This window comes from Grus americana, chromosome Z, assembly GCF_028858705.1.
Source record: "Grus americana isolate bGruAme1 chromosome Z, bGruAme1.mat, whole genome shotgun sequence".
Taxonomy (NCBI): Eukaryota; Metazoa; Chordata; class Aves; order Gruiformes; family Gruidae; genus Grus; species Grus americana.
In genome coordinates, this window is record NC_072891.1 from 70,864,852 (window position 1) to 70,888,439 (window position 23,588).

Consider the following 23,588-nt stretch of genomic DNA (forward strand, 5'->3'; position numbering starts at 1 on the left):
GAAGTATTAGAAAGAGTAGGATGGGTACCCTGGCTGTGATTGCATTTAAACATAGAAGCATTCTCATTGACTTAATAAAACTACTTCCAAGATGAAAGCTTTTAAAAAAGTATTAAAACCTCTACTGAGGACACATTTCAAGGATGAAATAACATTCCTGAGCTAATGGAGTGGATGATAGCAGTGTTTCAAAGGCACACTGGAGATGTTCTGATGAGGCCACTGGTGAAATGTAGGAACAGCATATTAATAGCAATACTCAGAAATAACGGGATGGCAATATCCACTTTGGGAAAGGTGATGTCCCGAGGGAAAAAAAAAAAAAGAAAAAAAAAAGCAGCAGTTGTGTCCTATGCTGTGACACAAAAGCACCATAAACGAGATTTTACTCCAAGGAGCTGTTCTGCGTCGTGTGTTCCTAATCGTTTCCTGAAGAATTCCAGCTGTGCGATTAGCAGTAGGCAGAACAGCCAGTATCGGGCTCAGACCGGGACATCGGTCCCTCAGGCCCGGAGAGTGGAGTCCTCAGGCATCCCCGGCCTCTCCCATTCGGGCCGCAGGCACAGACCTGCAGCGCCGCGGGGCTGCCGGGCCTCCCCCACGCCTCCTCGGGCCGGAGGTATCAGGGCAGCGTCCCCCGGCGGCGCTGGCCGGCACGGCCACCCCTCAGCGCGGGCGGGCACTGCCACCTAGCGAAGGGCGCGTAGCGTCGGCGCTCCCGCCGGCTCCCCCGCTGCGGCGCCGGGGAACGGGGGCGGGACGGGGCGGGGCCGGGCCGGGCCACGCGCGGTCCTGGCGGGCTGCCAATGGCACCGCCCCCCTCCTTCCCCACCCCCCCTTCCCGCCAATATGGCCGCTGCCGCCGCGGCCGTGAAGGTAAGCGTGGATCGGCGCCGCCATGGGTTGGGAAGGAGGTGGCGGCGCCGCTGATGGGAGGCGGCGCCCACCGCCGCCCTCAACCCCTCCCCGCCTGTTGCCTCCCTCCTCTCCCGGGCTGGCTGCGGGCGGGAGTCCGGAGGGGGAGGTGCGCGGCCCACGCTGCTGCCGTCCTGGCGCTGCCGAGCGTGTGGGCAGAGGTCCTGCTTGTCCCTTCCCCTCCCTTGCCCCGCACCCCTCCTGCCTCCCTTCCGCCTCGCTCGCCGGGAGCGTACCCGGGAGCACGGCGGCCCTCAGCGGTGACAGGCGGGAGGCGGGCCGCGGTGGCCGGCGGCGCCGGGCCGCGTGCCCCCAGGACGTGGCCTCGCCCGTTTGGGCTCTCTCCGCCGCCACGTGGGCAGCCCCCGCGCGGCGCTCCCCGTGCCTCAGGCGGTGGCCCTGCCTGTGTCTCCCGGCAGCGGCCCGGCAGGCGGCCCGGGCCGCCGCCACTGGCTTTCCCGCAGCCATCCCGGAAGGGATGAATTTTTTTCTTTTTTTTCTCTCTCTCTTTTTTTTTTTTTTTTTTTTTTTTTAATGGCAGCCGGTAGGCCTCGGTTTCTCGGGGTTTCCGACTGGCTGCTCTGTGTCGGATTTGTCCGTGGGAGGGACCGGGCGGATTTGTAACTATCGCAAGGTGCACAAGTCCCGAAGCTGCATCAGAAGTGAGCTGGTACAAAAGTTTTGCTTAAGAGTTGTCTGCCCATGTGTTTAAAAAATGGCTCCAAAAGATGACGGTATGCGTCAGGGATGAGCAGGCCAGTTAGGCTGAAACTCTGGGTTTGTGTTTTGACCAAAGTATGCATTAGTTTTCTGTGGTGAAGTAACTCCCCCAGTTGTTTTAGTGTGTAGAAATCAGTTACAAGGCATCTTTATTTTACAGAGACATCAAGTTTATCCTCTTAACTGTAAATTGCATGCATCTTGCTGTTTTTCTCCTAAGTGAAAGGTTTTTTAATGCCATTTTCTTCCTCATCGCATTGTCCCTAAAATAGAAGGGAATAGTACAGATGCGTTCATTGGTTGTTAGTTCTCACAAAGACTCATAGCTGATCATGACAACGCTTAACATATGCTAGTATTTAAGACTCTCAGACGAACAAGCGTAGACTGTTACTGCACTCGCGCTTCTTTGTCTTGTGCTTGAACCTGTTTGAGAAATTTCACCAAACAGGACATGAAGAAAGGCATACACTTAAGTGTGATCATTATTTGGACTCCCACAGAGAAATGCTTTTGATCTTGTAGTTACTGGTGTGATAACTTTTTGTTAGGTTTCACTTTTGTTGCTCTTCATCCCAATGTTTGAGATTAACTATACCATAGTAAAATACTTCACGTTTCGTTCCACTGCAATGCCATTTTACTTTAGATTTAGTTCCAGATAACCTTAGCTACAGCCTCCATTAACTTTTACAGGTTATGTCCTTCATGTTCCTTTGTAGGATGCAAAGTCTGGAATAGAGCATACAGTCTTGCATTTTTCCATTCTTGGGGTCACTCCTAGATGTGACTGTCTCTGCCTTTTGACAAAAGGTGAGACTTTTCTCTGTGAGTCAACTCCTCTCTACCATTCCTTGCCTTCAATGCCTGGGCTGCTGGGTATCTCCCCACTGAGCCTAGAGAAGCTACGTTCCTTTTGATAATTCACTAGAAGGTCTGTAAAGCAGAATTTAATGTAGAATCATTTTTGAGGGTCTCCAGCCCCCAGACACAGCTGATACTCCTGGAGATTATGTAAACTGGAGGAAAAATAATTCTTTTGCAAAGAGGTAAAATTAATTTTAGGGCTGGAGCTGCCAGCTCCAAGTTGGCATTACATGGTTGGAGAAGCAGCTGTTTAAACAAATCTCACCTGGCCTAACATTCCTTCCACTCTAGTAGCTCTTCTGTGAATTACAGTGAGCCCAGCATTTCTCTAGCCAGTGTGCCTGAGATGGGTTGAAGGTTGATCAAACTGCAGCTGAGGTGTTTTGTGGGGAGGAAGAAGGCAAAAGCAAGTTAAAGGTAGTCTAGCTCTTCTTCCGTGCTGTGGGTTCTTCAGCCTGGGAGCTGTGAATATTTTGCCAGCTAGTTGCACTGCTGCCATTTCTGACAGCATGGCTGTTGGCATAAAAGCCTGGAACTGAGCTGTGCAGCACAAGCACGTATGGATGCCGCTGCAGGAGCATGGAGCCCAAGAGCAAATCTGAAAGCAACCTTACCAGGCTTATGCTGCAGTGAACAGACCAAGCTCTGTGCTGCCACAGATCAGGTGTGCTGCTTTCTGCTATGGGAAGGGCCTGTTAACAGTGCTGGATTTGTGTGTTTGTAAGGATCTTAAAGCATTGCACTGTAATGTCATGTAGCTGTAGCTGGTATCTCCAGCATTGCACTATTTTCCTCAGCCCCAACAAGTTTCACTTTGGTAGATATAAAAATTCAGGCAGATAAGCGTTCCCTTCTGAATATTTTCAATCTTTAGTCATACAGCACAAATGGAACAAGCATTATGCCAAACTAAAACTAGTGAAGTTACTGAAGGAACCATTTTTTTTCTAGATTAAAAAAAATAGGCGCCATTTTGATCCTGGCTTCTCTTAATGTAGTAATCTTCCATGTTCACAGAATGCATGCATGAACAATGTTAAAGGTGGTCTTACGCTGATTTTGAGGTTTATGATTGCTCCTGTTTCACACTTCTTACACGATTCTTAAGGCAAAAAAAGTGTTTATCCTAAAATATCTATAGTTTTCAGGATTTTCATGAGCAATCTAACTAACAATCTGATCATTTGCGATAAGCAACATGAGTAACGTGGGAACGGACCCATCAATACTACTGCAAACAATGATCTAGGTCTTCCGTAATGCTTGAGTATGTTTAGGGTTCGAGTCTGTAGATTTTTACTGGTATTTTCCTTTGCACTACTCCTTGTGCTCCACAGGGGGGTAGCAAAAGGAAGTAGATCTGTTAAAGCTACTTCAGCATATCAGCGTTTACACCACCTGGTGTGGAAAGCTTTCTCAGTGAAGTATTTGGTGTGTAACAAAGACCACAGAGCCTCTGTGTGTTGAAATGAAATGTTTGATGAGCCAATTAATACTGTGGTTGAATAAATGAGGTCTCTCTGAACGTGAAAATTAAGAAGAAGCTAGAGTAAGAGAGAATTGGGTGTGTGTTGTGGAAGGGGGCTCTCGTACATTGAAGTCTGGAGGTTTTTCTTGAGAAATTTTCTGTCTTTAAAAATAATTAAAAATGGTGGAACCATGCAGTAATAAGTCATGCCATGATTCCAATTTTTTTTTTTATGATAGGCAACTCAGCCATGATATGAATTATTCAAGTTAAGTGAGATAAACTTTGCAACAACTGGTCACATTGGAGGGAAAAAAAAAAGCAGAAGCATTTGCTGTGTGTGATAAATGGTGACATTACTAAGCTTGAGGTTGTGAAGGGTCTGACAGTACCTGCTCCATCCAAAGAGCTAGAAGTGTTCTGAACTCAGCAGAAAACTTGATTGAAAATGGAATTATCCCTAGAAAGACAAAAACAAGATACTTTCCAATGATGAATTAGAAACAAGAAAATGCAGATGCATTTTTCTTTAATTGGAGTATGAAATCACAGGTGAATTTAGTCTCAGTGAGAATATATATTTCAAATTACCTTTTTTTCTTTCTGCTTTTCCACAAAAGAACTAGAACAGATGAGCAATGAGCAAGAACAAGAAATAGACAATTACTAAAGCATGACAGATAGGCGGTAATTCTGAATTACTTCATGCATCTTCACTACAAGTTGTATCAAAACACAACATAGGACTTTTAGCCTGATTTCCTAAGGAAATAAAGCATGTATTTTATTTAAGTAGCCCTTTCCTTTGCCCTCTCATTTCCCTTTCCATTATGCTTTGAAACTGTTAGTCAGTTTCATAAAAAATTGAAAAAAAAAAAAGTACTTGAAAAGACTTTATAAAAAAAGTAGGAGGAGCAAGAGCCTGTGAAGTTTCTACTTAGGGAAAGGTTGTGAGTTAAATAAAACCTGATACCAGTGCATCTACGCAGGAGACAATTAGTGACCCAGCTGCAGACCAAGTTTGGATGAGCACTTACAACTTCTTAGGTACCAGATGACTTAACTGTAAATATATGAAGAAACCCAGCAGTGCTCACAGTGGGTGAAATTGTCAGCAGATTCTTTTTATTTCACTTGTGAAGATGCTGTTGAGTTGTCCCCCTTTCACGAGCTGTACAGAGACTACTTACAGAAATGGGGAAGTTCTTAGATCTTGACAAGTCAACACAAAAGCCTTCTGATTTTTAAAAAAAGTTTTCATTATTTTGTATGTATAATGCTATACAGTAATGCCTGGTATTCAGTATGGCTCGTTATGCATAGGACTGTAAACAAGAAGCCTTTGTTATAATATGCTTTATGCAGGTATTTCTCACTCATTAGAGGCATTCCCAAATAATAGCCTTCATTTTTGTATTGGGAATAAATGATGAATTGGTACATCTTTGTGCATTTTTCATAGCTGTTTAAATTTGGTGTCCTTAAAGAGGAGAATCATAGTGTAAGAAATTGGCAAGTTAAATACAGTTGTTTAAAAGCAGTCATTTGAAATTTCCTTTCCGGGAAACTGTTTTGTTGACACGTAGTCTAACCCTATCTCAAGCAGAAAATACATTTTATAGCTGCCTAGTTAGTTTTTCAGACATGCTGTTAAATGCAGTGTAATCTCAAGACAACTAATATGTACTTTTCTGTGTAAGATTGGAATTATTGGTGGAACTGGCCTGGATGATCCGGATATCTTAGAAGGAAGAACAGAAAAATATATTGATACTCCTTATGGCAAGGTCTGTATAACCTATTTTTTTGTTACTGAGACTTTTGATGTTTTTGAGGATGTTTGTATGCTTTAAGAATTTTCAGACTGTTAAATGAATGCATAAAGGGGGTACTGTCATAAGACTATTTCCTTTTAGTTGCTACATATTGTGTGATTCTTAGTTTGTAGAAGCAAAGTGTTACAAAGATGATGTGCAAAGGAGACTATACCTCTTCTCATTTGTAGATTGGATGAATTTACGAACTTAGTCTTGAATTTGTAGTCAGATTTGTGCTGTTGTGTGACCCGTAGTATATGTCAGATCGCTCCAGAAACCTTTCTGAATTGCAGAAAACTGTCCTTTGAGGTATTTATATATATACACCACTTACTGTGTAACCACTGACTTATGCTTTATATACCAACGCTCTCCTTACAATCATGCTCATAACTACATAATTCGAAACTGAACTGAAAATGAAGCTCTGAAACTGTTTTTGTGGCACAGTTATTCTCAACCAACTCTCCTTCACATTGCTTCAGCCCTTAGCAAGAGAGAGTGGAGGCTAGGGGTGTTGCTCTATACACAGTGCCAAGTGTGTTGTGAAGGGCAGTTCCTGCCCCAAAGCATTATCATAGGAACAGGCAAGACACAGGATGAGAGAGAGTCTTATAGAGAGGACATCAAGGCGGGAAGAGGCTCTAGTTGACAAAGGAAGTTCATAGAACTGGATTTCAGATATTCTGTAATGTCATAAGACCAGGGGACTCTGGGTGCCATCAGAGTTATATCTTATGAAATCTACCAGTGTAACCTAGTATACACACAATAAAACATCTGTCATGTGGTAGCAGGAGCCATTTTATGGGTAGAAGCTTGCCAGAAAGTTCAGCAGTTGTGGTGAGATATTGAAAATCTGAATCCGTGCCTATATTCAAAATGGTTTAAGGTGGGGAGTAAGAGTGTAAAGAGCAAGCAGACTTTGGGTGCACACCATTCAAGAAGGGGAAGGGATAAAGATTAAGAGAGGAGAAAACAATCAGAAGAATGCATTTGACTTTTCCATTGTCCTTCAAATCTGTTAACAAAATGCAAGAGAATGAAGGTAACTTGCCTCCTCCATTTTCTGTACCCTGCTCTTGAAATGGTAGCCAGCATTGGTCTGAGGTAGAATCCACTGGCCAAACCAAACCAGTTGCCATTGCATGCCCTGTTTTTTGGGAGCCATAGATGGTCACAGTATGGCTGTGTCTGGAGACTGCTGACAAAGCAAGAATAGCACTATGCTTGTAGCAGATATTAACTGAAGCCTTTGTATCCAGTAAGGATGAAACACTCTTCTCCCTCACCGGAGTCTGTTCGGATCAGAGTTAAGGGCACAGTGGCAGCACAGCATTTCAGGGGCTGTCACAGCGCTGGTGGGGACCAAATTCTGCAGTGTGGTAAGTGACCTACAGCAGAGTTTAGTGTTACTGAGAAGAGTATTACTGAGTATTACTGAGAAGAGTAGAGGTACCTGCAGGATGGTTCCTGTGCAAGCGAGTGGATAAAGCTTTCTCAGTCCTGCACCTTTGGTCAATATGGAAGGCTTTTTTAATTTCATTTAGGAAGCAGTTTAGCTACTGTCTTTTTCCCGTATTCTTCACAGAATGCAACATGAATAGAGGAAAATAAATCTTGGTTGCCTGTAGTGGTTTGTGAGAAACCTTGATCAATGGACTTGCTGTGTCTGAGCCTTGCGTATTATGCATTTAGCATAGGCTCAGCTTAAAGAAAAAGCTTGTGAATATTCTGTCTCTGTGAATGGGGGGAGGGGGGCATCTATAACTGAGATGTCATGATCGGAACCCAAGTGTGGATTCTAGATAACTGTGATGAGCTGAATTGGGACTGTTAAGCTGACCTGGATGGAAAACTGTAACTTCCTGGGGCTTCTGTATCTGTGAAAGGGAGCACAACCGAACAACAAGCTTCTGTCCTTACCCCTGCTGGCCTGTCTTCTCTCTGCCTATAGATCTGAACTCTGAGAACTCAAGGCCATTGATCTGATGGTTGTTTCATGTAGATTCACTCCTGCATAGAATTGCATTAACTTCAGTGTTTGAATGCAGCTTTCATCCTCATGGAGCAACTTGTGGATCAGCCCTAGTGTAAGATGTGCAGGGCTTAGACCACAGGTTCCAGTGGCATGATGTACATTGAGCAGGTCAAGTTGATTGACTTCAACTGAAGCAGAAACAAACCTCACATTTAATTGATATTATTAGATGGATCAATATTTGCTTATTTTGCTGCTGAGACTTTTTAGTATTCAGGGAGGAGGTGTTACACGGCCTGCCTCTCATTTTAGAACAACAGAGGTGAGAGAAGCAGCTATTGCTGAGTACAAAGGGGCAAATGAGAAGTAGGTTGGTTTTTTTAAGTGTGCTTGGAAAAGTTCAGAAGTTTTTGGTTTATGTTAGTGGGTTTTTTTCTAAAGGTTTGTTTTGTTCTTGATTGTTAGTGAAATAAAACCAAATTTTTCTGCCATAAAGATGCTTTTTCATAGAGCTGTGACATCAATGGAGAGATAATCTGCCTGAAATTTTAAGAGGTAAAAGGCTTAATCTAAATAAACTGTTCAGAACTTTGCGGTCTTTTAATTGCTGAGAGAGTTAGAGGTGCAACATCAGGCCTATTTAGTTCAAGCAAAACTAGGAAGAATGAAAATGGATATCTGAATGCCAAAAGAAAAATCCAAGGCATAGTTTAAAAAGTGTATGTCCATTTCATTCTATCCTGTAAAAATGCGAAGTATACAATTCTATTTTCCTTAAATTGTGTTTTTTAATTCTTAAGTTTCTTGGCAAGGACATAGCCAAAAGACTTTTAGCTGAAAACCTTTCTGGTGGTGATGTTCCTTGACACCTGTGACATTCGACAACAACAACATAGACATTTCTTTAATGCTATTTCTTTACTTTTAGAAGCAGAATAATAGCTTACATTTTGTTCGTGTAGAGTCCTTAAATTGTCTTCTGTTTTGGCCTTCTCGAATTGTAAGAATCATTTAATAACTACACTTACATCATTCATGGAGGTATTTTTTTCAGGTGAAATCTGGAAAAGTTTAAAGGAATCTACTATGAGGACTTTTGCAATTCTTTACATTGGCATTGGTCCTCCCATCATCTTTTAAGCTACATCAGTAATACTAGTGAATATGCAGTATGTTCTTCTAAAAAAAAAATATGCTTACAGCAGCTAATATTTCAGCCTTCTTTTCTCCCTTGTCTGCTTCCACCACTTTCATTGCATCAAAAATTTGGTATTCTGTGGAAAATACCTAAAAGCTTTTGGCATTCCATCTGCAGCTATGGAAAATGTTGTTCTCTTATAGGATAAGAAAATTGCTTGCAACAGCATTTATCATCATTATTGAATTTTGAAGCTACTAATAAAGCTTTGTTCAGAATATACTTTCAATTAGATTGCTTTGCTTTCTGCATGACAGAAGTTGGTTCTGAATCAGCTTTCCCGAAATCAGCAAAATATCTTCCTATTCTAGAAAATTATTTTATGTTCCCCCTCCCCCCCGTTTTTTTTTCTTTGATCGTAGGTATACCTGGCAAACAAAGTGGGGGGAGGGTCCACCTTGCAAATGAGCTTTGTATGCTTGCATCAGGAAAATCAGACCATGTGACATAACACTTGAGCTTTTCTTCTACCTCCCCAAAACGATGTACGTCATTTGATTCCTGAACTAGATCACAGGTAAAATGAAGGTTTGGGGAACCTATGAGATACTTTTCCATCTGAAATTTTCCTGAGATTTTTATTTTGCTGCTTCATTCTATTTTCTGTTCCAGCTTGCTTCTGAGGTGAGACCAAGGAAAAAATGAATTCTGTAAGCACCACATGAACAATAGTTTATGCATATTTATGTTGTGGACAAAGGGGATTTATTTCAATTGTTTGTTACTGTCATAATTTAGTGTTAACTGCCCAGGGTTCTTGGCTTCCTTTTCTCTTTTGCAACACAGAGTAATATAGATCTGACTTGGATTTTTTAGAAGGGAGAAGTAGTTAAATATGTATATGAATTATTAATGTTTGAGAACTTTTTATTGGGCTTTTTATTAAATCCTGCTTTAGAAATACTGCATTATATCTTTAAATTCAGATTGTTCAATTGGAAGTTTTTATTATTTTCTCAGCATTTCAAAGCTCCTTACTACAACTGAGATGACAGTAGAGAGGTACAGCACTGGAAAGAACTTGGGGGAAAAAAGAGAGCAGAACAGAAGCATCCACTAGCTCTGTTACACAGTCAACATATCATTTGAAATTCATGTATCTTTTACTTCCTTGTAACTTTACACCCACTGATTTATCCTTATTTCCTCTTTTTTTAATGACCCATGATGGGGTATCTGCAAATTCTTTTCTTAAACTGTCAGTTCATCGTTTAGTAGTGCATTCTTTGCTTCAAATCTTTGTTTCTCTGCCATGTTTCCAGCAAGAAAGGTACTCATGCAGTCACCTGGAAGATGCCCTGAATGTGTTCTGTGGAAATCTATGTAAAGATGACAACTGGTCATGTTACACGGCTACCCTGAAGCCTTTTGAAATGACTAGCATGGCAGCAGATAGGGAAGGAAACCCTGGCTGCTGCAACTAGATTTTGAAGCTTGTTGGATTTCAAAGCTGTTGCATTCTCGATGGATCAGCAATGTATGCAGAATTCAGTGGAGTTCTGTGGTGGAGATGAATATCAAATAGCTGCTAAATTGCACCTTTCTACCCAAAATCTTTTGGAAATTGATAAAAACTTGAATCTATCTCTTGCAATAAACTTGAATCTGTCACTTGTAAAGCAAAAGGTCCAGTCTTCAACTTACTGATCGTTACTTTTGATAAGAGGCAAGGAATTTCAGCTGAAGTCCTCTTTAGTTTTTAAGGGTCTTTTTGTATCCTGCAGTGAGTTAAGTTGCATATTTATTACTGCACACAGCAAATGTGTGCTCTCAAAACAAAACAAATGCAAAGAACAAAACCCCAAATGGTAATTATTGTGAACCGTCATTGTTATGGAATGTTGCAACATCAAAATGCCCTTCGCCCTGTATGAAATTTCACTCTTAAGTCCATGTCTGGTTCAGAAGAGTATATGTAAAGAAGGTAAATAGATTAAATATTTATATGTCAATAGTTTAATATTAAATGGGGACTTTTAAAAAGAAGGCAGAATACACTACAGTTCTAAAAATAAATTTTCTGGAACATTCCTTTTATAAGAAAAAATGTGGTAAATCTATCTCTGGCAGAATTTAAACCAAAGTGATAGAGTAAGTTATGTTTTGAAGAGATTTCACATTAGAAATTACTAAAAAGAGCTGTGTAATAGGGAGTAGAAAGTGCTGGTTTTATTAGAAATTAATATCTCTACAATGCAGCGATGTGGGACTCACATATTACTTTAGATCTTGGCAAATTTTCATGTGTGTAATAGAGCTAACAGCTGTAAAACTAAATTATAATTGAAATCATGCAGCTAGCATTAAAATACAAATAAAATCATATCAAGTAGCAGGCAATAGAACATTTCTAAATGCAAATGTGTTGAGTCCTTCTAGACACGTGCAAACTTGTGATTAGTAAATAAATCATAATTTTGTCAATAGCTATTTCAGCTCTAAATCCCACGGCATGGAAGGAGAGATTGGCATAGAGTTGCTTCCAGTTTATTTACTATTTCTTCAACACTGCAATAAAACAAGTGGAATGCATGCAGTTCTGAATTGGGCAGGAGAAGCAGCACATCCAGCTGCACCACTGTTCAACACAAATGCGGTTTAGCATTTAATTAAACAGAGGCCTTATGTTTTTTAACAAAAAGGGAAGCTAGAAGCGTTGTGTATTTCAGATCTCTGGTGCATATAGTCCAGGAGCAGAACACAGCGCACAGAGCAGTTAATTTGTTGTAACGGCGGTTGGTGACTTGGGGGCTGCCCTGTGTGGGCACTATGACCATCTCCAAGCAGGGCACATGTCCCAGCTGGGCAGCTAAAACCCAAATACTCTCTCTAGCTTCATGGCTGGTTGTTAGTCAAGAGGAATGCATGTTCTCCTGTAGCTGTGAGAGGAGAGCACACTCTATCTCCTCATCCCTGGGCTGACCAAATACAACGCTGCTTCTGCCACTGTGTACCAGAACTCCTCTGTTGTATCACAGTGCGCTTTCCAAAAGCAGGACTCCCAGCAGGGAGGAGTGAATTTGTCAGGAAGCAGGGAGGGGGAGAAGTGAAGGGTGGGTTGGAGGAGTCTAGAACTCCTCTTTACACCCTGGTAGAAAAAGGACGGAGAAGAGAGGGGGGAATGTTATGGAAAGGGACAGATGAAATGTGATTTCTGTTGGGAGGGGGCTTTTACTAGGGAATGGCACCTGTTCAGCAAAAAGCAACCAAAGTTTACAGGAGAGAGGGAGATGTGCTAACCATTTAAAGGCAACATGTACGTGCTTCTGTTTTCTTGTTTGTGTAGCACTATTTGAAATAGTTTCAAAGTATTTGAAAGTATTGCTACTTCAAACCCTAAAGTAAGGAGTTGTGATAATAATGTTAGAATGAACACGGAAAAATTATGATAATCCTTCCGGTGTCAAGTTTGATCTTCCTGTTCGAGACTGTTTTACTAATCTGCCGTATCAAATTACAGAGCTGAGCTGAAGAAAACATGAAACTACAGTGGTAACAAGTATTTCTTTTCATAACTATCCTGCTTATTTTTAAGTAGCAGTTAAGGTTTCTAATGTGATTGTCAAGCTGTAACTCAGTCTTATTTGTTTGTTTTGCAGCCATCGGATGCTCTGATATTGGGGAAGATAAAAAATGTGGAGTGTGTGCTGTTGGCAAGGTAAATGAGCATTTTAAAGGGTCTTATATTATGTGCCTTAAAGTTTTCTGAAAAGTTTTTTCTTCTTACATTAGGTGAACTGAATATTTACTCTGACTTAACTCGCTGTGTGTGGTTGCTAGCAAAGTCCAGCAGAGATCTGGGTTTTTTCCTGAACAAATATGATGCTGCAGAGACCGAGAGTATTAAAAATACTGTCTAGGTTAGGAAAGAGAAATCCAGTGAGGGGTGCTGCCCTAGTAGGATCGGCAACCTGCAAAGTTGCCTGCTCTGGTGGTAAGTAGGTGGTGCCTGGTAACTTCAGTAATCTCTCCCAGTGTTTGCAAATTTCCTTTGTGAATCTGGGAAATTGCCTGTTTCCAGATGAACTGTATGTCTGGTACCACTGTAGACTCTTCCAGATCATTCCCTTTGATTAATGAGTCCTCTGGCTGTTATACCTTTGTTGCTTAGGAGTCTGCATCCCATGTTGTTCTCTCTCCCTGTGGCATTTTTATTCCAACATCTCTTACCATACTCAGAAAAAACTCTGGAAGCAGGATCTGCAGATGAGTGCATGGGAATTTCACAGTAATGTGACTGTGGATACCTAGGACCAATGTGCAACTGGATTAAACATAAGAATCCTAACAGTTCTCAGCACGTGGAGAGCATGGATGCTGATAACAGGGTCCATCAGCAGTCCCTGACAGGTCGAGATGATGAATTAAGTCCAGGTTTCATTCAGAGAGTCCAGGCAGGAGCAGTAGGAGATAGGGCCAGAGGCAGGGTTGGAGACAAGGCTGCAGTATGTGTCCAAAGTCCACGCAGAAAACAGGTCTGGAGACAAACTGCAGCTTGGGTCTGAAGGCCATCCGGGAGACAGGGCTGGGGACAGGCACGCCTGTGACATGGCTCAGGCCAGGGGTGAAGGCTGGGGCCTGAGCTTGGAGATAGGAGCACTTAGGCTCACGGGCACTGGTTGTTTGGGGCAAGGCCCAGGGTGAGGTTGACCAGGGCAATTACAACCAAGTGGTATACTCAGGGCCTTGATTTTTTTCGTGCCAGTGTTTTTCAGTTAAGCTGCTGACTGTTATGATCTCTGCAAGTACACTTCTGTCTGTGGTTCTACTTATCTTGCATAGACTTTGTTCATGTATTTTATTACACCTGGACAACATTCTTCTCATTTTCCCAAATCAAATGGTAAGCCAAGATCTCATAGCTGTGCTGCATCAAAGTAGGCCTTGGGCTACATATAGCTGAACAATTCAGCTGTGGTTTACACCCTCAGTGGGATTTATGACTGTTCACATACAACCCCTGTGAGTTTACTTTTGGGGCTAAGGTACCTGCAACTTTGCTTTCTGTTTTGGGAAAAATAACAGAGTTGCTCATGAATGCCAGATTAAAAAAAAAAGGCATCTATGTTCTAGAAGATTTTGACAACAATTGCAACATTACACAATGAATCTACACACCTAGTAGCTTATCAGAAATGCTAATGATGACATGGCACTCCTGCCTGACTGTGCTTCATCATGTTGTGCGCAACTCCCCGTTCCCAAATGATCCAGTTCGTTAAGACCTTTTGGTCTCTGCGAAAGAACGAATTGGAAAATTAAGTTCCTCCTTTCCTCTTACATGGTTGAAAATAATTTTCAAATGTGTTTAATCATTATGTGAGTGATGTACGTCTGTGGTGATGACAGAAATAAAATGAAAGACTATTGCATTTCTTGGTGAAAAAATATACAGCAGCAGTATGAAGTCATTCTTCTAATTTATGAAAGCTGTCAGATCATTTTAAGAGCAAAAAGAAAAATGGGATGATTCTACTGTTTTCTTTGGGAAAGTGACAGATTAAAACAGTGTGTTCTTTCTGGTTTAAATTTCCTGTGATGCGCTGCTCTTTTCTGTGTGGGAGAATACAAACAGCACTTCTGAGCAGAAAATTTGTAGAGGTGTATATAAATCTTACAAATTTGTTGTACTGTATGAAAGATTTAATTTGCTACACCTGGGTTTTCAGAGCCTATGGAACTGACTTAGAAAATTCAGAGAAAAATGCTTTTTGTACTCTTGAAGCTGCTAAAGTATATCTGGATTGTATTTTCAAGATTCTTTTCATTACGGTCTTGAACTTAAAATTTTGTGTTTAAAAAGAAAACTACACCACTACTTGTTAAATCTAATACTGAGAGAACCTTAATACAGTTAGGAAAAAAAGCTACACTGGAAGTAGCTGAAATGATCATTTCCAATGTTATTAGGGAAATTACATTTTCTGGAATTCTCTTTATCTGGGAGAAGGAAGGCAATTTCAATCTGATTTATTTTACTCTTACAACATGTATCTTTGCAGACATGGAAGGCATCATACAATTATGCCATCAAACGTCAATTACCGTGCCAATATCTGGGCTTTAAAAGAAGAAAATTGTTCTCATGTTTTAGTGAGTACTGCCTGTGGTTCATTACGAGAGGAAATACAACCTGGTGATCTTGTCATAATTGACCAATTCATTGACAGGTGAGTAACATTTGGTTTTAATTGTGTTCTTTGTTTTGGGGGAGAAACAAGGGGACCAGTGGGGTTAAACCATATAATAACTTGTTAATGTTAAATTAAGTTTTTGTGGAACAAGGTGTTAGCCTCAGTTCTTATGGCACAAAATTGAGATACATACAAGAAGGCGTAATAGGAAACAGGAATGAGATTACAAGAAGTTCAGTTCTAACAAAGATAGAAGAAATACCAAGCTTTGAAGAATAGCCTTGAATGAAAGAAAGTGTAGCTCCTTGGGAAGAGTATTCTGAAGAGATCTCCTATTCTGAGACGTGGGGAAGGAACATGGATAAGACCACAGGCTGCTCTAAGTTTGAAGAAAAATCTGAAATGAGATGGAGAGGTGCAAGAAGACATAGTAGGAGCCAGGTAGGAAAATATATGTAGTTATAATGAGGCTCTACAGAAGAGAGATCAAATGCGACACAGTGGGAAAAGAGAGGAAGTTGTTTTAAAACAAGGAGAGATGCAAACATTTTTAATTTGCTAAGAATCACAAGGAAGTAATTTTTTTCCAAAGTCTGCGTACTCCAGTCAGTCCTCCCCTCCTTGATTATCTGATGTTTAGAAAAATTCAAGCAAACGGGGGAAAAAAATGTTACATGTAAAGATCACTAACTACACCAAGTATTTAAAAAATATAGTTTCACATATTAAGAGGTAAATTTATTGTTAGTACCAGTAGATGTACTGTATCTGGAACTATTGGGTATTCCACCCAATTTTAAGTGTTTGGAATGATTTATGCAGCTTCTTCGTGCTTTTGTGGGTCAGCTGGCAATATTTCATTGCCAACTGAACATGTATATCTAGGTTTGTTCTCTGCAGTGCAGTGCTATTCAAGTTTTGACTTACAGACGTTTTTTGTATGTGTAACTGAAATGCTTTTTCTTGTAAGAGAGTACATTTTAAGTACAGTGTATCTAAATGACTAAGTACCCTGCAGGAGCAAGCCCCATATAAACTGCTTCCTGTTACACTAGAGTTGATTTATGGGTGGAGAGCAGCTGTATTGCTGACAATGGTCTTTTTTTTTCTTTTTTTTCAAGTGTAAAAATATTTAGGCTGATCACTTTGTTTATACAGATTAAATCATAATCATCCCTATTCTGCCAGTAGTACTTGGAAATGAGTAATTTTAGTATCGATATTGATGTAAGTAGGAAAGATATTAAACATACTTGGGTACACAGTTTAGATGATTGTGAGTAAAGCACCAGTTATTTTGACAACATTACCATCTGGCTGACTCCTAGGTAGGTGAGGGGAGCCTAACCATGCTAAGCTGTGAATTGCATGCATGGTAAGAAGTAGCCTCTGGCCCAGAAAGCCTGCAGTTTTAAACAAGGAACAGTTGGAATGATTCCAGAGATATCATCTGCTGCAGATGAGGGTGCAAGTATGGAGAAGCTAACTCTTGCAGAGGTCAGGCAGAAAAACATTAACAGAGCCAGGAAATGAACCCAGATACGAAATCTGAGACCATCCTTCATCCAAAATGTCATTATAAAAATTTACAATTCATTTTGAAGCTAGCTAATCTCCTCCCACAGCTTTAAATTTCCCAGCACTTGCCAGTCTGCATCATAATTTCTGAGCTGGAAAGGAAATAACCAACTTGGTTAAGTTTGGGGTTTAAAAACATGTCATTTTCAAGAGGAACAACAAAAATGGTTATAGAACAAATCAGTATATTTATCTGATGTGAAGATGAGTGAAAGGACAGGAATCACTTAATTGCAGCAAAGAAGGCAAATAGTATCTTGGGCTGCATTAGTAGGGGTGTTGCCAGCAGATGGAGGGAGGTGATCCTTCTTCCCCTCTACTCAGCACTGGTGAGGCCACCCCTGGAATGCTGTGTCCAGCACTCGGCTCCCCTATACAAGAGGAACATGGACATACTGGAGAGAGTCCAGCAAAGGCCACAAAGATCTGAAGGGACTGGAGCATCTCTCCTATGAGGAAAGGCTGAGAGAGCTGGGACTGTTTAGCCTGGAGAAGAGAGGGCTCCGTGGGGCTCTCATCAGTGCTTGTAAATACCTGAAGGGAGGGTGCAAAGAAGACAGAGCCAGGCTCTTATCAGTGGTGCCCAGTGATGGGACCAGAGGCAATGGGCACAAACTGAAACACGGGAGGTTCCCTCTGAACATCAGGAAACACTTTTTTACTGTGAAGGTGACGGAGCACTGGCACAGGTTCCCCAGAGTGGTGGTGGAGTCTCCATCCTTGGAGATGCTCAAAAGCCACCTGGACGTGCTCCTGGACAACCAGTTCTAGGTGGCCCTGCTTGAGCAGGGGGTTGGACCAGATGACCTCCAGAGGTCCCTTCTAACCTCAGCCATTCAGTGATTCTGTGATCTGTGTCTTCATTTAGAGTTTATTCAGATGGTCACCAGTACTAATGGCACAGCCCATATGTGAGCAGTGTTTCACTCAGGCAAGTAAGTTTTCATTTCGATGTAGAAGAGTGGGAACTTGTGAGAACTTGTTTTATGGCTTTGGGAAACAAAGCAGCTTCTCAGAAAAGCATGTGAGAATGTTTCAGTGTGGAAAACAATATGTAATATGAATTTAAAAATCATTATTAGCTTGCCCTTTAATTCAGAAAACTGACAAGTCGTAATAGTCTGTTTCATTTGACAATTTGATTTCTGTGATAAGTTTTTTCCCCTGATGATCTTTGCCAGTGGGTGTTAGACTGCTGGTTCTTTGAAGGTAGGGTCTGCATTTTTGCTCTTCAGAGGGGTGTATCATCTGTAAGAGTTATTGCATTATATATCATAAATTATTAGGAAAACAATGCTGATGGGAAGATACTTTCATGGGATAAAATAGATTAATTGTCCATCGAAGTCTGAAAAGATGCAATTTTTCCAAAACACTTTCTAATGAAAGATTAGGGTCCTGCAAACAAACTATGTCAGCAGTCTTGGAAAGAAGGTACTGGTTAAAGCTGCAAAAACAGTTGGTTATTTTTCTTGAAAGGTACCCTGGCTTCTGTAGAGTGATTAACCCATGCCAGGCACTACATAGGAAAGAGGCTTGGGTCTAGGTGGGAAGAATTTACTCAAGCTGCCATTAAAATCAGTGCCTTTTAGGTGTCCAAGTACCTTTCCATATCTGGGCTCTAGTTGCCAATAAGGGAGCATCATTATTCTTTTTTCAGGTATGAAGCAAGAAGAAGGAATAGTGAATGGGAACAGGAGAAGAGCTAGAATTGAGCAGAAATCTGTAGGCAGCAATTGTAATTCGTTCCTCTTGTGGATGCACACTGTGGCATTAATGACAGGATCTCAGTATATGGAGTTGTGTAGGACTTCTGCCTAGTTTAGGGCATAGGTTTGACTTGTAGCGGGGACTTAGAGCTCACTGTCTCTTTGGAGAGCTTAATTCTGCAGATCATTAGCACTCCTAGTAACTTTGATTTTGTATATAGAGTCTCTGCTTTCTTCATGCTTATCTGTTAGTATACATATCTAAATGATAAAAGATATATTTTGTTAAATAAGTACCAAAATATTTACATAGTGTTCTCCCTACTTCCAAATCCAAAAGAAACCACAGGAATTATTACGGGCTACAACAGTTATTCTCTTTGAAACAAGTGCCTAAAAACACCTGGAATAATTTTTTTTATGCCTTTGGCTCCTGTTTATTACAGTGCTGTTAGTCAGCTGGCTAGATCAGACTGATTAGGAGCTTTTTAATACTTTCTGTTTGATTTGCTGCTGTTTGCTAGGAAGAGTAAGACGGTAACTACTTACTGGGATGACCCAGCTCAGACAGGAAGATGCAGAAAATAGTTTCATAAAAGAAATCTTGTAACAGCTGCCAACTTTATTGTTTGAATGCTTTGTGTCACATATACCACAGCATTGTTACGCTCTCTAAAATTCTTTCAGTGTCCCTGAAGAGGCAGAGCATGCTGAGACTGCTTTTTGTACAGCAGATGCCAGTATGAATTTTCACTTTTTTTATTTAGTTACTAATAGCTTGTTGATAATTCAACAGTACTGTAAGAAAGGGGAAGGTGATGATGCAAGTGATAGAGGACTGTTTGTCACAGATGGAAATTATTGGTTTGTTCACTTGTTTGAGTTGGATTTTGCTTGCTAGCATCAGTCATAGTCAGCATTGCCAGAAAATCTTCTGTTACTGTGATAAAATAAAAATGAAGGAACAAAAGCCACCTTACTGTCCAATTAAAAGTGTGGCTGTTGCTGCAGGGTGGGGAATACAAATTCTAGGGACACCTTCAAAATTGCAGTACATGCAGCTTTGAATTTGAAACAGTAGTAAGGGCAAGGTGGGCATGGCAAAACTATGCAACAGCGCAAGGGTTTGCTTGCACTATGAGTATCACTGTCTCCTTGGGCTTAATACACAAGCATTACGCATAAAAACGTATATGCCCCTTTCCTGGGGAAAAATTCCCTTTTCTCCTGTACCGTCATTCCCTGTTTGGCACAGAAGCAGCATGAAGGTCTGGTGGGAGTTCTCCATAGAGCCCTACAGAAGTCAGAAGGCTAGCAGGAGCTGTGCAGCCCCCCTGGCTCTTAGCTGTTTGCTTGTAAGTTATAGTCCAGTGCTTTCAGGTGCTGCTTTTGATCTCCCCCACTGGGACCATCTCCCTACTTTCCCTTTATGCTATGCTTGATCCTTCGGGATTGTGCGCTTCTACTACAAGTAGTGTGGCTAGATTCTAGGCAGGCACTTGGTGACTTCTTCCTGTTTTAATGTAAACAATCAGGCCATTGTATAACATTCAGTCCTAACTCTGTTAAGCAGGCTCTCCTGATGGAGGGCATGGGGACTTCTCCACATTTAAAACTGTGAGATCTAAGGAGCAGATTGAAGAGTGGCTGTTGAGTTCCTTATTTCTTGTTTCCTGCTGGCTCCATAAGGAGTCACTCAGGTTACGTGGGGAAGGTCTTGAAACTCCTGTAATGAGAGGAGCTTCAGGCAGATACTGTTGTTTGCTCTCCAGCTCTTAGTCTCTTTGAGAGTAAGGAAAGCATCTGATTGTGTAACGTTCATTCTCTGTGCAAGGGATAGAGAGGAACAGTATTGCAGTGGTGAAAATCCTGTGCTGCTGCCCTGTACTTCACACACAGGAAAGTGGGACAAATCAGGATGGCCAACTCCTGACTAGAGTAGCAGGGCTATAGAAAGGAAGAGAGGCTAAAAGGCACTCCTCTGTGCCAGCCATTACTTCGTAGATAGCAAGAATCAGAGATTTGTTCAAATCTGCCTTTATTCTCACCCTAAGCCTGGCAATTTATGGGCACATCAGCTGGCCCTGTATCAAATAGCTGTGGCCCTTGCAGAGTTGCAGCCTTCCGTGCAGAGGATAAATTGTTGCACTCTTGAGTGCAAACACATGGCCCATTGCTCAGAGCAGTCAGTGGTCTTACCATTGCGATTTATTCCCATGCAGTTCGTATGTATGGTGCTAAACATAGTGGGATTTCTTTATTAGACCATGTAGCGATGTGGCCATTTTTTCCAAATAACATAGGGTATCTGAAAGTCAGAGATTAATATTTATACATATGTGATCTTTCCTCAGGGCTTTCCTGAGCGAAAGGGCCTGACTAACAACATCTGAAGTACTATAATGCAGGAAATGGATTATGACTTTTCCCATTTCCTCTAATTCTAAATAATTCATTAGCAGACACTGAAAAAAAGTGTGTAAAATCAGATACATTCTGTTTGCAGCTCCTCAGTATCCCATAAAGGAAAAATTAATATTAGTGTTTCAACCAGTTTTAACAGCTGTATCCCATTTTGCATATGTTTTTAATTTGCTGATCTCTTTTCCTGTCTTATAATCTCATCCTTAAGGCTACCCTATTGGTTCTTTTTTTTTTCCCCAAATTTACTCTAACATGTAACTTGTATTCAAAACCATCTTTTAAATATCTGCTGGTGACTTGGGTGGGGAACTGGTGTGAGCAGTATTACCAACAGAAGTTTTGTATTTTAACTGCAGATTGAATTTGGCTGTTGCCTTACTTTTCTCCTATGAAGCACAATATGTGACACATTGGGAGGAAGAAGTTAATGTCTCAAATAATTTTGTTCCAGAGGGTTTTTGCCATCCGATTGGCTGAATTAGCTTGAGGCAGTGCCTTTGAAGGTAAAGTGATAGTGGGTAGCAGTTCCAGTAGCTGTCAAAATGACATGCTGAATGGTAATTTCTGCACCATGTTTGACCATTTCCATGCAAGGAAACAGTTTCTCAATTGAAAGAAGGGAGAAAAAGCATTCTTCTACTTGCAGGCTGCCAATGCATGTGTGTAATCTTTCTGAGAATACGAAGACATCCTGTTCTGGTTGAACTCATACCTCTCTTGTTCAGGAAACTGTTCCTATAAATTCCCATCCTTTCAATGTAGCAATGCAATGATATCAACAAGCTCTATTTTGACTAGCTTTGTGGTAATTCAGACTCGATTCCTTTCCTTCCTGAAAGCTTATTGTGTTCTTTTTTTCAGAGATTTCTTTCCTGACTATTAAATTTAGCTGATTTCTTTTGAGTAGAATTGAGGCATAATGTGGCTGTTTGTGTCATTTAGGAATCAATCAGCATTTCAGTGTCCTGTTAACAATAGATTTTATCCAATTAATTGACAATGCACTACTGGAGTAACAGTTTTATACTCTTGAGCTCAATTCTGAAAGGCTTGTACAGAGGCAAAACAGGTGGTCATTTATAACATGCTGATATTTTTGTTCCCTCCCAAGAATGCTGTATTTTTGGATTTGTGTCAATTTCTTGGTTTCTGTTTTCTCCCTGTTCTCCTTTCTGTCATGTTTTCTGCTTTTCTAGGACAACTAAAAGACATTGTACTTTATATGATGGGCAGCATTCCAGTCTTTCAGGAGTGTGTCACATTCCAATGGCAGAGCCATTCTGCACCAAAACCAGAGAGGTTAGTGAATTTTGTAATAGTATTTAGAAATGTTATTTTTATGGCACTTACTCGTGATATAGTAGTCTAATTATGAACTCTTAGAATACAGAGGCAATCTGCACCTCTTTATTCCTGTTTCTCAGATATGTCATAACATTTGGAAGGCATGGGAAATAAAAGATCTTGTGTCTGTAGGAGCTATCTTCCTAAGGGAGGTATGCAGAAGATGTCAGTTAGCAACCTAGATTTCCCTGGGGTCTTAATAACAGGACAAAATATCTTTATTTATCAGGTAACAAGCCAGGAGAGCAACAAAGTGGACAAAGCAAGAAGACAGAATCAGGAATTAGTTCCTTTTTGTTCTGAATAAAACTGCATCTATGGTAGAAGCACTCTACACACTTAATATAAAGAATTAAATAAATAGTACTTGGCATTCACAGAAATTACAATATTGCGTTTATGCTTTTGTGCATTGTAGCAGTGGGTAGTGATGGAGAGTCAACACTTAGCTTAAAGGATGTTAAATGTAGAAACAAGCCAAATTACAGTAGCCTTTTATTCTTAACTGTTGTTCTTAGTTTTGTCACTTCAAGATTTTCAAGCTTCAAAACCACTTTAAGCAGTGTGAAACACTGTTCTGGTTTTCAACACCTTTATAAGCTATCTGTGATTAAATGTGCCACCTTAGTGTATTCTTAGACCTGAGGAAAAGGGAGGGTGAAGATTGAGCTGCTTATTTTGTGCTATTGTGGAATGCTCTGATCAGAAGCTTCAAGGAGATAGGTTCTCCAGGGGCACAGGAATGCATACAGAATCAGTCATATCCATCTAAGAGGCTTGCTCTCTGTGCAGTCAGTTACTACACTGAGCAGGACAAAGCTGAATAGTGAAGCAGGTGGCCCAACCTGTAGGCAGAGCATGTACAAACATTTGTACTATTGAGCTGTTCTGCACTTGTCACCAATTCACTTCAGTGTCATTAGAGGCTATTTTTGTTAGCTGGCTAGACACAGTGTGGTTTCAAGATGTCCACCAGCAGGTCCACAGCACGATTAGTGGAGTAATGCTTCCGTGCACTGGGAATCAAGGTGTTTTGCAGTGAAGTAAAGACATTTTAAATCTCACAAGGAAACAAACCACTGTGTATTACACATGAGCACACTTTTGTCCTTCTTCCATTGAACAGCGAATTCTGCCTAGCCTAGCCACATGCTCTTGCCAAAGATTAGTTGGCATATAGTTGCTTACTGACTTTGAGTATGATGTCATGTCACAACAGATGCAAGGAGTTTATTAAAAGCTAACTGTATACTTTCTGAAATGGATTAAAAATAGATTTATTACTGAAGTGATTAGCAGTACTTCACGCTGTGTCTCTTTCTCATTTTTTACAAAAGGTAAGTAGATACACATAAGCCATTTCCTGAGGTTGCAAGAAACATAGGCCAAGGCTAGTTTTCATTCAGTTGTTAAGTAGCTAGAGACAATGTTCT

General features: G+C 40.9%; 1 protein-coding gene across 1 annotated transcript in view; it reads left to right on the forward strand.

The window, feature by feature from the left end:
- The first annotated feature begins 833 nt into the window (after nt 1-833).
- MTAP (methylthioadenosine phosphorylase) overlaps nt 834-23,588 on the forward strand; it is a 32,329-nt gene continuing 9,574 nt past the window's right edge. Inside the window, exons 1-5 of the mRNA XM_054810411.1 lie at nt 834-876; nt 5,671-5,757; nt 12,566-12,624; nt 14,969-15,136; nt 22,008-22,110. Coding sequence (XP_054666386.1) covers nt 850-876; nt 5,671-5,757; nt 12,566-12,624; nt 14,969-15,136; nt 22,008-22,110 — 444 coding nt within the window. The 5' untranslated portion in view covers nt 834-849. The remainder of the gene's footprint in view (nt 877-5,670; nt 5,758-12,565; nt 12,625-14,968; nt 15,137-22,007; nt 22,111-23,588) is intronic.